This window comes from Petaurus breviceps, unplaced genomic scaffold, assembly GCF_028583685.1.
Source record: "Petaurus breviceps papuanus isolate PSGF00001 unplaced genomic scaffold, PetGlider_PUasm1.0 178, whole genome shotgun sequence".
NCBI lineage: Eukaryota > Metazoa > Chordata > Mammalia > Diprotodontia > Petauridae > Petaurus > Petaurus breviceps.
In genome coordinates this window covers 20,016,609-20,031,573 of record NW_027185777.1, presented here as the reverse complement: position 1 = coordinate 20,031,573, position 14,965 = coordinate 20,016,609, and the positions used below count along the sequence as shown (strand labels likewise).

General features: G+C 37.6%; 1 protein-coding gene across 3 annotated transcripts in view; it reads left to right on the top strand.

The window, feature by feature from the left end:
• The window catches only part of MPP7 (MAGUK p55 scaffold protein 7), a 265,591-nt gene that overhangs the window by 86,053 nt on the left and 164,573 nt on the right, over positions 1-14,965 (top strand). For all 3 annotated transcript variants that reach the window (XM_069086374.1, XM_069086375.1, XM_069086373.1), the window contains exon 3: positions 6,030-6,148. In XM_069086374.1, coding sequence (XP_068942475.1) covers positions 6,030-6,148 — 119 coding nt within the window. The remainder of the gene's footprint in view (positions 1-6,029; positions 6,149-14,965) is intronic.

Genomic DNA, 14,965 nt, shown 5'->3' with positions numbered 1-14,965 from the left:
GTGTGTGTGTGTGTGTGTGTGTGTGTGTGTGTGTGTGTGTGTGTGTGATCCGAACTGAGGTCCTTCTGACTCCGCGGCCACATCAATATCTTGTCATCTGAAACTATATCCCATGACTACATCAATTGACCTGGGGTGGGGGAATCAAATCCCTCCTCTTCTGCAGTTATATACCATGGGATGCAAACATTTCATTGAAGTAACATCTTCATTACTTTATAGAAAGATAGGATTAGGAACAAGTTATACTGAAGTCGGATAATAATGGTAAAGAATCCATAGTGTGTCAAATAGGTAAGATTGTAAAAGAACGCTTCTTATTACTGCCCAAAATTCCATACTAAACCATCTATTTTTGTTGCATTTGCCTATTGATTTTTCGCTTTGTGAAAAAAAAAGTTTTCAAAATGAGAATGATGGAAAAAAATTTTAAGATAGGTTGATCCAAATTTGTTTCCAAAGAAGATCTGAGAATGGTATATTATTTCTTTACAGAGGTAGGAGGGTCTATATGTATATAATATCTACCTCCCTTCACTACAGAATTTCAGTATATCCACATGAATGTTTCTTCAACCTCCTTAATTTGCCAGTTCCACAGTTTCCTTAAATCCAACAACCTGTTCCTCTGCTTCACCTCAGCCACACACAGGGATGATCACACCTTAGACAGCACTATTATTCACAAATGTTCCTCCTCCAATTTGAAATTCTGACATTCCCCTATCTGACAATAAACTTCTGTTCCACCACTCCCTGTGTTGCCAGTTTCATGATGGTGTGCTAGCATGGCTTCTGGATAAAGGAAAATGCTCTCATGCTTTCCCAGTCACCAGTGGAGTGAAGCAGGTTTATGTGCTTGTTGCCATGCTTTTTTAGCATGATGTTTTCTGAAATGTGTTAGATGCCTTCAACAAGGATAAAAACGTATCAAGGTGAGCTACTACACTTAGGACAACTATTCAACTTGAAAAGGCTACAAGCCAAGACTAAAGTGAAGGGAGAGTTAGTGTGTGACTTTAGTTTGAAGATGCACTTAGTGCAGCCTCTGAGGCTGAGATGCAGCAGAATGTGAATTAGTTCTCTGCTGCTTGTGTTAATTTTGGCCTCACAGTCAACATCTAGAAAACAGAAATTTTCTACCAGCCAGCACCACACTGTCCATAGGTGGAGCCATCAGTTACAGGAAATGGAAAAATTTTGATTGAATGATTTTGATAAGTTTATTTACCTTGGCAGTATACTTTCCAGGGATGTCCATATGGATGGTTGTCCAGGTTAATGCACAAATTACCAGAGCTAAGCTCAGCATTTGGGAGGCTCCATAGAAAGTGTGTGAGAGAAAAGGTATTAGGCTACAAACAACACTGAAGGTCTACAGAGCTATTCTGCTGACTTCATTGTTGTATGCCTGTGAAACTGAACAGTATACCAGCACCATGCTAGAAAAACCAGCTACTTCCATTTGAATTGTCTTAGGAAGATTTTGAAGATTACCTGCCAAGATAAAGTCCTGAACACTGAGGCTCTCTCTTAAGTCAAACTACCAGATATTCAGGCTCTGCTGCTGAGAGCACAACTCCAATGTGTTAGCCATGTTGTTCAAATGCCAAACGTATGTTTGTCTAAAAGACTATTTTATGGAGAATTTAGATTGGGCATGTGTTCACATGGCCATCAAAAGTGATACAAGGACACTCTTAAGGTCTCTTTGAAGAACTTTATGGGGTGGCTAGGTGGTGCAGTGAATAGAGTGCCAGCTCTGGAGTCAGGAGGATCTGAGTTCAAATCTGGCCTCAGACACTTAACACTTAATAGCCATGTGACCTTGGGCAAGTCACTTAGCCCCAATTTCCCTGCCTTCACCCATCCAAAAAGCCAAAAAAAACCCCAAAAAACCTTTAGTATTGATTGTAAGAAATGGGAGACAGTGGCACAGGACTGCCTAGCATGGTGTGTCCTCATCAAAGAAGGTACAAAACAGAATCTCAGTAGCACAAAGGAAACATGAGATATGCAGATCTAGAGACATCTCCTTACCAAATGTTCATGCAGAATATTTGTGCCTGACCTGGTAGAGCCTTCCAAGCTTGTAGTTCAACCATCGTTGAACACACTGTATCTTGACCCAACATTGTGATGTCATTGGTCCTCTTCAAGTATAAAGAACAAAGAACAATAACCCCAATAAAGACTTCTAATTCCTTATACCTACAGTACCTGCTTTGACTCCACTTTCCTCCCTTTTCAGTCTCTACCCAATATAGCCATTTTAACCCTATACTGTTCTCTAGTCTTGAATCTTCTTCTCCCTCTCTCCTCCACTCCCCACCCCTCCCCACCCCTGGCCCCCAATCCTGTTGCCACTCATCTCTTGTCAAATCTTAGCCCTAGATCACTCCCCACCATCTGCCTCATCTACCCTACTTACTAACTCTTGAATGCCGTGGGAGGAAATCTTCCACCTTTCCTGACTGGCTACATAGCAAATTCATTATCTGGACCCTCATTGCAATCAGGCAGGCCCTTTCATTCCACCTTACATGATTTTCTCACTCCTCACAGAAGATATTCTAAATCTTCTCTTCCTCTTAGTCCTCCCATGCCCTCTCCATTCTACCTCCTACCCCCACTCTCAGCTGAGCTCCATACCTTTTACTTTGAGGAAACAGAAGCCATTTGACATGAGGTTCCTCTTTTTTTTTCATCTTCTTTATCTCAGAAATTCTTGACATCATTGCCCTCTTTCCTTCTTTCCCCAAATCTCTGTCAAAGCAGTAGCTCTCCTACTTACCTAGGTGTACATTTCTACATGTACTCTTAATCCTGTCTTCTCTCTTCTCTAGAAGATTGCAGTTTAATCCCCTTTCAGTTTCTTAGAACATCACCCTCTCTTTATCTGTTGAGTTGTTTCCTCACTACTTTTAAATATACTTAGTCTTACCTGCTTAAACTGTCTTCTGTTGCTCCTCTCTTTTTCAGTCAAATTTCATGAAAAAGTTGTATGCACTTGCTGCCTTCAATTGTCCTCCCACTTCTCTCCATTGCCCTTTCTCCTGTTTCTCAGCCCTTTAGAGTATGCCTTTTGCCTTCATTTTTCAACTAAAACTGTTCTCTCCAAAGTTATCAGTGATATCTACTTGCCAAATCTTACTTTTTTCAGTCCTTATCCCTCTTAGCCTATCTGCTGCATTTTACACTGCTAGCCTTACTTTTCTCAACACTTTCTTCTCTTTGGGTTTTTATGGTACTACTGTCTCCTGGTACACCTCCTACTTGTTTGGCCAGGCCTCCTTTTCTGCCATTTCTTCCATATTATGTCTCCTAAGATTCTCTTCTGGGGTCTCTTAGCCCTCAGTACGGTTAATAACCCCATTAGCTTCCATGGATCTAATTATCATTTTGTGCAGGTGACTTACAGACTTATGTATATATGTGTGTGGGGTGTGTGTGTATACATATATTTCGCATACATGTCTATATATATAGTATATAGTTATTTCTATCATATGTAGGTATGTATCTAGCCCCAGGCTGTTTCCTATGCCTTAGTCTCTTTTCACCAATTACTTATTGGATATTTGAAACTGGATGTATCAGTGATATTTGAAGTTCAGTGTGTTTAAAACTTAATTCATTATCTTTACCACCAAACCCTCATCTTTTCTAAACTTCCCAGTTTCTGTTGAAGATCTTTTCCACCAACTAGGTTTTGTAAACCTTGTCATTATCCTAAATTCCATAACTGACCCTACTCTGCATATCCAGTCAGTTGCTAAATCTTGCTGCTTTTACCTCCCAGTTTTAGTACTACCACCTTTCTTCAGGCCTTCATCACTTTTCATCTAGATTGTTGCTATAGCATCCATGACTTAAGTCTCTCACCCTCCCTCACTCCAGCCTACATTCCACTGCCAGATTAATTTTTCTTAAACACAGGTATGACCATGTGACTGCCATACTCCAGTGGCTTCCTTTTGCTGCTAGGATTAAATATAAAACCTGATACCACCTTATATTACCAGTCTCCTTGTACATTACTTTCCTACCCTTATTCTGGGATCTGGCCAAACTGCCCTTCTCTTTATTTCTTACACAGGATACTCCATCTCCTGTCTCCTTGCCTTTGCCCTGCTGTCTCTCATGTCTGTTATGCATTCCTTCCTTGCTTCCACATTCTTGAGTCCCTCTAAGAGAGAGACAACACACAGCTAAAGTACCATCTTCTACACGAATCCTTTCCTGATCTTCCTAATCGCTAAATACCTTCCCTCTGAAATTACCCTGTATTTAGCTACTTTGTATATATTTGTATTAATTTACTTTATATCGATGCTGTGTGTGGTGTGTGTAGGTGCTTGTTTTCTGCTCCTTTAGAAAGTAGGTTTCTTGAGAATAGGGATTGTTTCATTCTTTTTACTTATATCTCTGACACCTAGAACAGTCCCTGGCGAATAGGGGCTTAGTAAATACTTAATTGGTCGAGAATTTAAAACTTTTTAGGTGACTTGACTAGTTTTTCTGAACCTCACTTAGAATTCTTCCCCCTTCATATCCATGTTAATTTCTTTTAAGGTTCTTTAATTCGCCTTTTAGAACAGTCATTCTTGCTCCCTATCTGCATAATACACATATCCATTTATATTAAGTGACTAGTAGCTTGTTTTAAACAAGTTACTATAAGCCAACAATTAAAGAACCAATTTAATTAAAATTCAGGATTATTGTAGGAAATAAACATTAAGCCACCAGACACTTAGACCTCAGAAAAGAATATAATTTAAAGGAATCCCCCCTTTTTTCTAGAATATTATGTTTTTAAAACCAGTGATAAAACTTTCTGCTTAACCCAGTTTTGAATTTCAGCATATAATTTCCAGTGTTTCACCTAATTCCTCAATGCTACTGAAATATTACTGATTAATGAAATATTTTAACCATCATGTTTTACAGAGCTTATATACATAGTCATCATTAATCCATAATTTACCGTAATGTGCTTTCCTAGTTAAATATCTTGTAAAGCTGTCCTTGTGATGAACAGTAGTACTTACTCAGATTAAAAATAAGAGCTGTGCCCTGTATAGTAGATCCCAAGAGGTTATTGGTGTTTTTGTAGACAGCAGGCAGGAGAAAAAGGCATTTTGTCCTTTTTACCCCAAATAATCCCACTGGAAAATTAAACATGTGCTATGAATTGATATCAGCCCATGCCAGGTTACCTCCCTAAACAGGGCTCTGCGAGCTCTGTTTCTACATTTCTTGGACAGCAGTGTGATGGCCTCTGCATGATGGATACTTTCTGCTACTGTGGAGTACTGTGCTGCTGTCTGTCCCCAGGAGACTTTCAGTGAGGCCTGCCACCAGGAACTAGGGGCAGCAACTACTTTAACTCTTGCAAGGGATACTGGCCACGTTTTTACAAGCCTGAATGTTAGAGTCAAACTTAACATGTTTTACTTGGATTTTTTACAACCAGCTGTTATAGAGCCATGTATTTTTTCTTTTTGTCTTGCTTTTTGGAACCTTATTTTAGACTTTAGATAAGACTGATGTTTTAAAAGCATTATGTTAGCAAAAAATATTTAGGCAAACCACAATCTTTTTAATAGATGGTCCTTTCCATCTTCTGTTCTTTTAAGGAAGTTTTTCCTATTCATGACTCATTTTGCTCTTTGGCTAACATTAAGGGAAATGTAATAATGATTAAGAAAAGGAATGTATGCTTTTTTCCTTTTAATTCTTTAAAAATCTTAACACATTTTCTTTGTAAGTTTACATAAACAGAAATGGCTAGAGAAATTTGACAGCTTTGACAAGGGAAAAAACCATTACATTTTTATAGGCTTCTTAGAAACTTAAAACAGAATGTTTACTCTGCTTCTTTAGACAAAATGTTTTGCTTGATGTCCCATTCTTCTTATCCAGTTAGAATGACATGCCTCAGGCAACCAGTTACACAGACTGGTGAAGCAAAATTAATGAGATCACCCTTAGATTACACTTTGTGTTTTATTTTCACTTTATAGGTCTGTATGAGCTGCTGACTGCACTGCCAGCCCAGCTGCAGCCACATGTGGACAGCCAGGAAGACCTAACCTTCCTCTGGGATATGTTTGGTGAAAAAAGCCTTCATTCACTGGTGAAGGTAAACCACACTGAAGTCAGATTCTCTTTGAGAAGAGCATATGGAAAAATGTTTTGAGCGCCATCTAGTAAACCAGTGATCAGATTGTCACTCCCTGAAAACAAAACAGCCTTGTTTCAACTCACCGAGTTTCTGACAGGAGTGGAAGTTGTTAAAGATTCCACTAAAAATACATAGATGATTTCACTTAATAGTGATGTTCTGGCAGCATATACTAATGCAGCAAACATATGTTTGCCTTTGTTTAGAAAAAGAGTATGAAATAGCAGGAAATTTTAGACTTCTTTATGGTCAACATTCAGGAGCTGGAGTTTAGCTTAAATAAATAAATGTTCACAGCAAAAATTAGAAGGAATATATTTTCTGAGGTCAAGTATGGCAACAGTTCTGTAGCCACATTAATTTAAAATAATTTCCTTTAACAAAATCAACTGAAATTCTAGTAAGCTCTTTCTTTTATTGGCATTCCTCCACTGAAAATGGTATTTTGTATAAAACATATTGCAGTTAATATGAATAAAATCAGTTTGGGAGATGATTTCATTGAAGTGTTTTTGCCATGAAAATGATCAGGAACCAGAAATCAAACCTTGACACATAAGTATGCAAAGCAATCCTGGTAATGGTCAAACTGCTTAAAATAGTAAAAGGAAACCAAGTAGCTTACTGGAAAATGTACTACCCATGCTTCTGGAAATATCAATTGAGTTCTCTCAGAGAGTTTTAACTCAAGCTGAAGGGAAATTTAGAGGGCTCCGTTGATTCTGTAGGAGGTGTAGTAATCCATGCCACAGAGATATCCAAACATACACATAATTCAGCAAAATTTGTCACGGTTGTCAGTTGTTAGAAGAGCTTTAGAACTGAGAAATAGCACTTAAAAATGAATAACCTCAGAAAATGAAAAACTTCACTATCCATCTGTGATAGAATTCTGACTGCAGTTTTTTCTGTTTTGTAAATTAAAAAAATTTTTTTTGTTTCTCAAGCAGTGGCAACTTGTAAAGAGGCCAAATAATGCTTAAGAAAAGGGTATTTTATCAAGCTTTTAAGATGTACAATGTCTTTAATGGTAAGGTGTTTATATCCTGTGATTTTTTTTTTAAATGAATGATTTTTAGTTTTAGGAAATTTTTGAAGGCTATGTTTCCATTTGGCTATGCTGAAACTAACTAATGGTGAAAATGTTAATTTTTTTTAGAGGTATCAAAGTCGAATATCTTTGGACTTATTGAAACTGATTTCATATTAAAATAGAAAGAATTATATCTAATTATGTGATTACTTCTTTAAAAGAATAAGTTGAATTATATTCTTCTGAGGAAAAGGATACTATGTTGCATTTATTTTTAACTGAATATTGAAGGCCAGTTTTATAGTTATCTCAACATTTAAAAACTAGAAAATTACTGTAGGGAAGAAATTTGTTGATGGTAGTAACTATTAAATGTATTAATTATTAAAAAATGAAACTTTTTATCAATAATTGTCTTAGTTTACATTGGTCTCATTGGTCCAAGCCAGAGAGATTGGAATAGAAAAACACTTAACTTATTTTTTTCCTTTTTGGAGAGGGGAAGGCAGGGTAGTTGGGGTTAAGTGATTTGCCCAAGGTCACATGGCTAGTAAGTGTTAAGTGTCCGAGGTCAGATTTGAACTCAGGTCCTCCTGACTCTAGGGCCAGTGCTCTATTCATTGTGCCACATAGCTGCCCCAACATTTAACTTTTTTCATAATGTATGTGCCAACGCAGCAAAATATTGGTCGAATATGTAATCAGTGCCATAAAAAATTTTTTTGGATCTAGATCCTTGGTATCAATGGTATAGATCATTGCCAGTATGAAAACTTCTAATGATACAGATCAGCAATTGATCTGCAAGTTATAGTGGGACATTGAGGTTAAGTAACTTGTCATGGTCACACAGCTACCATGTGGGAGGCTAGACTAGAGCTCGGCTCTTTATGACTCCATGACCCATCCTTTATTCATGATGCCACACTACTTCTCTGTTTAAAAAACACCACCAACAATAAAAATACATTAAACATTGCAATAAAAGAATTGCAGTTGTAGCAAAGGTATAGTGTAGCAACATCTAGAAAATGCAGCTGTTTTAAATAGAAAGTGTCTTATTGATTACTAAGTTGCTTTCAAATATAGTTTCTTGTAAGGGTGTATACCATCCTTTAATACCATTTTCTCTTACTTGTGTCAAATACAATCTGAATGTCTTTTATCTGACCTATTCGTTAAAGTACATGATGCAAAAATAATGGCTACAAAAACTGAACTTGGAAGGTTCTAACTTCAAATTATTTGAACAAGCTATAGGATGCATGCTATCAAGGATCCTGTTTTAAGACTGGGTAATAGCAGTAATGTTTTGACAGAATAAAATACATTTTGTTAAAAAAAAGTTACTTCTGGAATGAGTTAAAATCTATTTTTGGAGTTTATGCCGATGGAGGTAGGTGAAGATATTGATTTGTAAATTAGAAATAACCAAATACAAGATTTTATTTTGCTCTATCCTGAAATTTTCATGGCTTAATCTTAATTTAACAAGTGAAAATATTGTTAAACTACCACAAGATAATTCTCAGACATAGTGCTAAGTTTTCAGCTTTTGGTCAGTGGTACATTTATCAAAAAATAAATGTTATGGGGTGGCTAGGTGGTACAGTGAATAGAGCACCGGCCCTGGAATCAGGAGGACCTGAGTTCAAATCTGGCCTGAGACACTTAGCACTTACTAGCTGTGTGACTTTGGGCAAGTCACTTAACCCCAATTGCCCTGCCCTCCCCAAAATAAATAAATAAAAATTAAAATAGATGTGATTAACCAAATCCTCAGTTATCAGGCTGAGGCATAGATAGCCAGTTCTTTCACAAATGACATATGCCACTTTAGGATGTTCTCAGCGGTGCTACAGTAGTCTTAGTGAAATAATGCTAGGATATTAATTTGATTTTGCTTATATAGATTTACTTCAGCAGATGAGCAGTGATTATTATCAGTGACTATTGTAGCATGATTTAGTAGCAGAAGTGCTTGACTAGGAATTAGGAGGACCTGAATTCAGATTCTGCTTCTCACACTAGCATCTAACTGTGGGCAAATTACTTAATCTATATCAGCCTCAGTTTACTTTTCTGTAAAGTGAGGATTAATTAGCATCTACCTCCCAGGATTTTTGTGATGATCAAATGAGGCAGTGTATTCAAAGTGCTTTGAAAACCTTAAAACCCTACAGAAATGTCAACTATTGTTGTTATCAATCTTTGAAACATAGGATACCATGGACAGAATTTTACCTAGTAAGGTGGTAACTGAAAAAGGTCCAGGAAGTGTACTACTGGAGGAGTTAGGATTGGGGGAGGAAGGGAGAGGAAAATGAAAATATTTAGAAAAAGTAACAAATAATTTATACAAAATTTCCTTTAAATAGGAAAAAGAATGAATGTATTTGTCCTAGTTCATCTTTTCCTTTATAGTTTGCAGTTTTCTTTCTTAGAGAGTTCTCATTTATTATTCCCATTTATTTGTTCCACTTATTTCTTCAAACATTTATTAAATGCTTTCTCTGGACATTTATTATCTTCATTGCATCTTGTAATATTAATGGGAATACATTACAGGTTGTGAGTTTTTGGTTTTTGGACCAACATTGTAATGCATGCTTATTTTTATAGAATACTTTAGAGTTTGTTAAGTAAATATGTAAATCAAAATAAGTTGGCAAGCTAGGTAGTACAAGTATCATTGTCTCTATTTTATAGATATGAAAATTGAGGTACTCATAGGGTAAGTTTCATAGTGTCATATGGCTAGTAACAGCAGTACTGGGACTTGAAGCTAGGTTTTCTAATACCATGCCTAGTATAGTGGTCTTCTAATGTGCCACAGAGGACTTAACCTTTTTACCTCAGAACTTCCATGCCGGAGGCCTCCGCTGTCCTGATGGGTGTTTCTTAGGTGGGTCACTGCATTTAGCCTGGTTCTAACATTGCTTCATTTCACTTGATAGTTAATCAACAAGCATTTTTAAAGTGCCTACCATGTTCCCAGAAACTGTACTAGGCTCTGGGATACAAATATATATAAAAAAGAGACAGTTATTGCTTTCAGGGAGCTTATAATCTAATGGAAGAAGACAGCACACAAAAGGAATCTAAAAAGTGTGGGTAGTCAGTGATGGGCATCATACAGGGCCATCATGGAAAACTTCTCAAAGTAGTGCCTACAGGTGAGAAATGAAGAGATGTTCTGACCTAGGCTCCCTCCTGGAGGTTTTAGAGTCCATGGCCCTACCCTCCAATTAGACACTCCCCAGCCATATTACCCAACCTGGGTTTTCTCCTTCCAACCTGCTTTCTAGTTATGGAACAATAATCAAATCAGCTATCATTGCTTCTAGGAAGGATGTGCCACCCTTGTAACTATCAAAATAAAAATATCCCCCCTTGGCTACCATTTCCCATATGTATTGTCTTTCCTTATTAAGCTCCTCCAAGGCAGCAAGTATCGCATTTTTATTTATGTCTCCAGTCCTTACTACAATGCTTGACACATAATAAGTACATAATTTTTTATTATTTGTTAATTTTCTTTCATTCATTTTCTTCAGTGGGTCTCAAAACCAATTCTTTCTGACTCTGATGCATGCTTTTTGTTCACTCTGGTTTCTTTGCTTCTCATAATACTAAAATATTGTTAAAGACCAACTTTATACCCTTATAGAAATTGAGTTTCTTTCTTGCCTTTGAGAACAAATTGAACTACTCCCTTACTCAACTCTCCAAACATATTAAGTGAAAGTAAACAATTCTTTTGCTTAAATTGTTTATTTTTACTTGTTGAACATTCAAGTTTCATTTGTGTTCTTTATTTAACATGTGCTTCATAAGACTGTTGTCTTTATGTAGAATGTGCTTTTCCACAAGTTTGTGGAGAAATTAAATAATTGTCTTGTTTCTTTACTTTTACCTAGGTTTCTGGTATTTAAAGTAATGAGTGTACTCTTTGAATCCCCAAAGCATTTACCGGGGACCTGAAAAGATGCTTAGTTAGGCCCATAGTTAGACAAGTATGTTACCCATGTGGTATTGAGAAATTGTCAATCATCCATAGATTGACTATAGTAGAACAAGAAGGATATTGCCTACAGAGTAGTTTAAAGTGGCCATTCTTTTATCTAGGCCAATGCATCATCTTTTAGATAATAATTTTTTTTTATCATTCATCAAATGCTTTATTAACTTCTGATTTACATCATTCATTTCTGCCAGATTTTGCAAATTTTCTCCCCGTTTTTCCCCTACCCACTGCCCCAAAATAGCAGTCCCACAGGATATTCCCTCCTCCAATCTGCTCTCTCCCATATGTTCTCCCATACCCCCTTAGACTTTTCCAGTAGGGCATGGTGGATCTTTATGCCCTAGTACCTGTATATCTTATTTCCCAATTATATGTAAAATAGTATTAATAATAGTATGTACATATATTTTTTTAAACATTTGATTTTAAAACTTTGAATTCCAGATTCATTCCCTTCCTCCCTTGTCACCCACCCTTACTGGGAAGATAAGCAGTTCAGTATTGATTGTACGTGTGTAGCTAATGCAAAACATTAACATAGTAGATATATTGTAAAAGACTGACTATATTTCCCTCCCTCCTATCCCACCTCCCACTTGTTCTGTTCTCTACTTTGATCTTGTCCCTTTTCAAAAGTGGGTGCTTCCAACTTCCCTCCCCCCCAGCCTGCCCTCCCTTCCATCATTCCTCCTCTCATCCCCTTTCCCCCTACTCTCCTGTAGGGTGAGATACCCTATTTAGTGTGTATTTCATTCCCTCCCCGAGCCAAATTCAATGAGAATAAGGTTGACCCATTCCCTTTTGCCTTCCTATTCTTCCCCTCCATTGTAACCATTTTCCCTTACCTCTTCTATATGAGATAGTTTACCCCATTCTGTCTCTCCCCATCTCCTCTCATTATATTCCCCTCTCACCTCTTAATTTCACCTTTTAAGTATCATCCCTTCCTATTCAATTGGTTCTGTGCCCTCTATCTATGTATACCTGTATACGTATATACACACATTCACATATGTATTCATAGGCCCGTATACCCTCCGATATAGACATATGTGTGTGTATATGTATGTGTGTGTGTATATATATATATATATTTTTTTTTTTTTTTCTATTCCCTTCAATTGTTTTCATACTGAGAAAACTTTTATCAAGTACTGTTTTTCCATGTAGGAATGTTAATAGTTCAACTTTGATAAGTTCCTTATGATTTCTTTTCCCTGTTTACCTTCTCATGCTTCTCTTGCTTCTTGTATCTGAATGTCATATTTTCTATTCAACTCTTTTTTTTTTCTTCAAGAGTGCTTGAAAGTCCTCTATTCCACTGAATGACCATATTTTCCCCTGAAACATGATACTCAGTTTTGCTGGGTAGGTGATTCTTGGTTTTAATCCCACCTCCTTTGCCCTCTGAAATATCATATTCCAACCCCTCGATCCCTCCGTGTAGAAGCTGCCAAATCCTGGGTTATCCTGATTGTGTTTCCACAATATTCAAATTGTTTCTTCCTAGCTTTTTATAATATTCTCTCCTTGATCTGGGAATTTTGGAACCTGGCAAAATATTCCTAGGAGTTTTCTTTTGAGGATCTTTTTCAGGAGGCGATCGGTGGATTCTTTCAACCTCTATTTTGCCCTTTGGTTCTAAAATATCAAGGAATTTTTCCTTGAGAATTTCTTGGAGGATGATTTCTAGGTTCTTTCTTTGATCATGGCTTTCAGTTAGTCCAATAATTTTTAAATGATTTCTCCTGGATCTATTTTCCAGGTCAGTGGTTTTTCCTATGAGATATTTCACATTGCCTTCTATTCTTTGATTTTTTTGGATCTGTTTAACAGCATCTTGATTTCTCATAAAGTCATTAGTTTCCATTTGCTCCAGTCTAATTCTGAAGGAATGATTCTTCTCATTGAGCTTTTGAGATTCTTTTTCCATCTGGCAAATTCAGCTTTTTAAGGCATTCTTCTCTTTATTGCCTTTTTGAGCCTCTTTTCCCATTTGAGTTAGTCTATTTTTTAAGGTGTTATTTTCCTCAGTCAGGCTGTTGACTCTCGTTTCGTAATTTTCTTACATTGTTCTCATTTCTCTTCCCAATTTTTCCTCTACTTCTCTTATCTGCTTCTTAAGGTCCTCTATGGCCTGTAACCTGCTCGTATTTTCCTTTGATGCTTTTGGTGCAGGAGTTCTGACTTCACTGTCTTCCTCCTGTTCCATGCTTTGATCCTTTTTGTCCCCCAAATAGGAGTCTAATGTTGGATTCTTCTGTTTGCTTTGCTTCCTTTGCCTGGTCATGTAGCCACTCAATTACTTGACTTTTGGGCTTTTTGCCACAGTAGGACTCTGCTACCAGACAAGGGAGCTTCATACCAACGCTGGGGTTTTTTCAGCTGCTGGAGCTATTAGTTGGGTGCCCTCTCTGAAGGCTCCACATGCTCTGGCAAGCTGGTTGCACACCCCAGGACCTCCATCCTGGACTGCAATCCAGGTCCAAGCAGGTTTTACCCCTCAGACTGGTCGCTTAGTCCCCCTACAGTCTGCAGGCCAGGAGCTGAAGCTGCCACATGGCGGGGGCTGCAGGTCAGCGGCTTCTCCCCCTGGGGGCAAAAGTCAATGTACCCCCAACTATTGGGTCCCAAAGTCCATACTGTACTGACCTCTCACTTTGTCCTTAGCATCTGTGTGTTGATAATTCTGGAAACGGCCATAGCTGCTGCTGATCTGCAGTCCCTCCGGCCCGCGGCTGGTCAGGCCCACACTGGGGCTAAAACCTAAGCGTAGGGCTGGGCTTAGCTACTAGAATGCTGCTCTGGCTGATTTCTGCCGGCCTGCTGGGCTGTTCTCAGCAGGAGGTTAGCTTCTCTGTGTCATTTTTTGGGTTCTGTAGTCCAAAGTTTGTTTAGAGTCTCCTTTTACATGGATTGGAGGTGGTGAGATCCGGAACCCTGCAGAGGTCCTGTTTCTGGTCTGCCATCTTGACTCCGCCCCCTATTAGATAATTCTTAAATCTCTCTGTAGTCACAGCCGGCTTTGAATCTGCTAGGAGTTAAAGCCAGGCATTGCCTGATTGAATGGCTTCTTTACAATGGTTTTTAAAGTTCTGGAAGCACCCAGTTGATCCTTTCAAACATAGTATTTTACTTATTTGTTGACATAGATCATCCTTATAGAAGGTACTTATTAGGATATGCAGTGATCACAAAAGGTAAAGAAAAATAGTACTAAATCAGAATTTATGACCAGTCTTGACCCCACAAGACTTGGTGATGGGGAGAATTCTGTCCTCTGATGAAAGAAGTGATAAGTTGACTACAGGTACAGAATGAAACCTCTGCTGTTAGATTTAATCAGTGTGTTGGTTTCTTTTGTATAAACATCCTTTTTTCATAAAAGAGCATCTTACAAGGTGGGAGGAGTATGACAGAAAATGAAGCAGAATAAACAAAAGTATCTATTTTAAAGGATCCTTTTTTAGGATAATGCTACTCTAGGTAGTAGATTTTAGTTAGTCTAGCAGGGAAGAAGAGAATGAATGCCTTGAGTGGAATTTACCAAATTGGCCAAGTTGAGTATTTTAATATTATAAATACCATGGCATTGGAAAGTATGTGATAAGCTTTGAAGATAAATTCACCTGCCTAATGCAGTATTTCAGGGTGGTATACAAACCAAGATCATATTAGATCATCCATTAAGAGTAGTGTGGTATTTAAAAAGTTC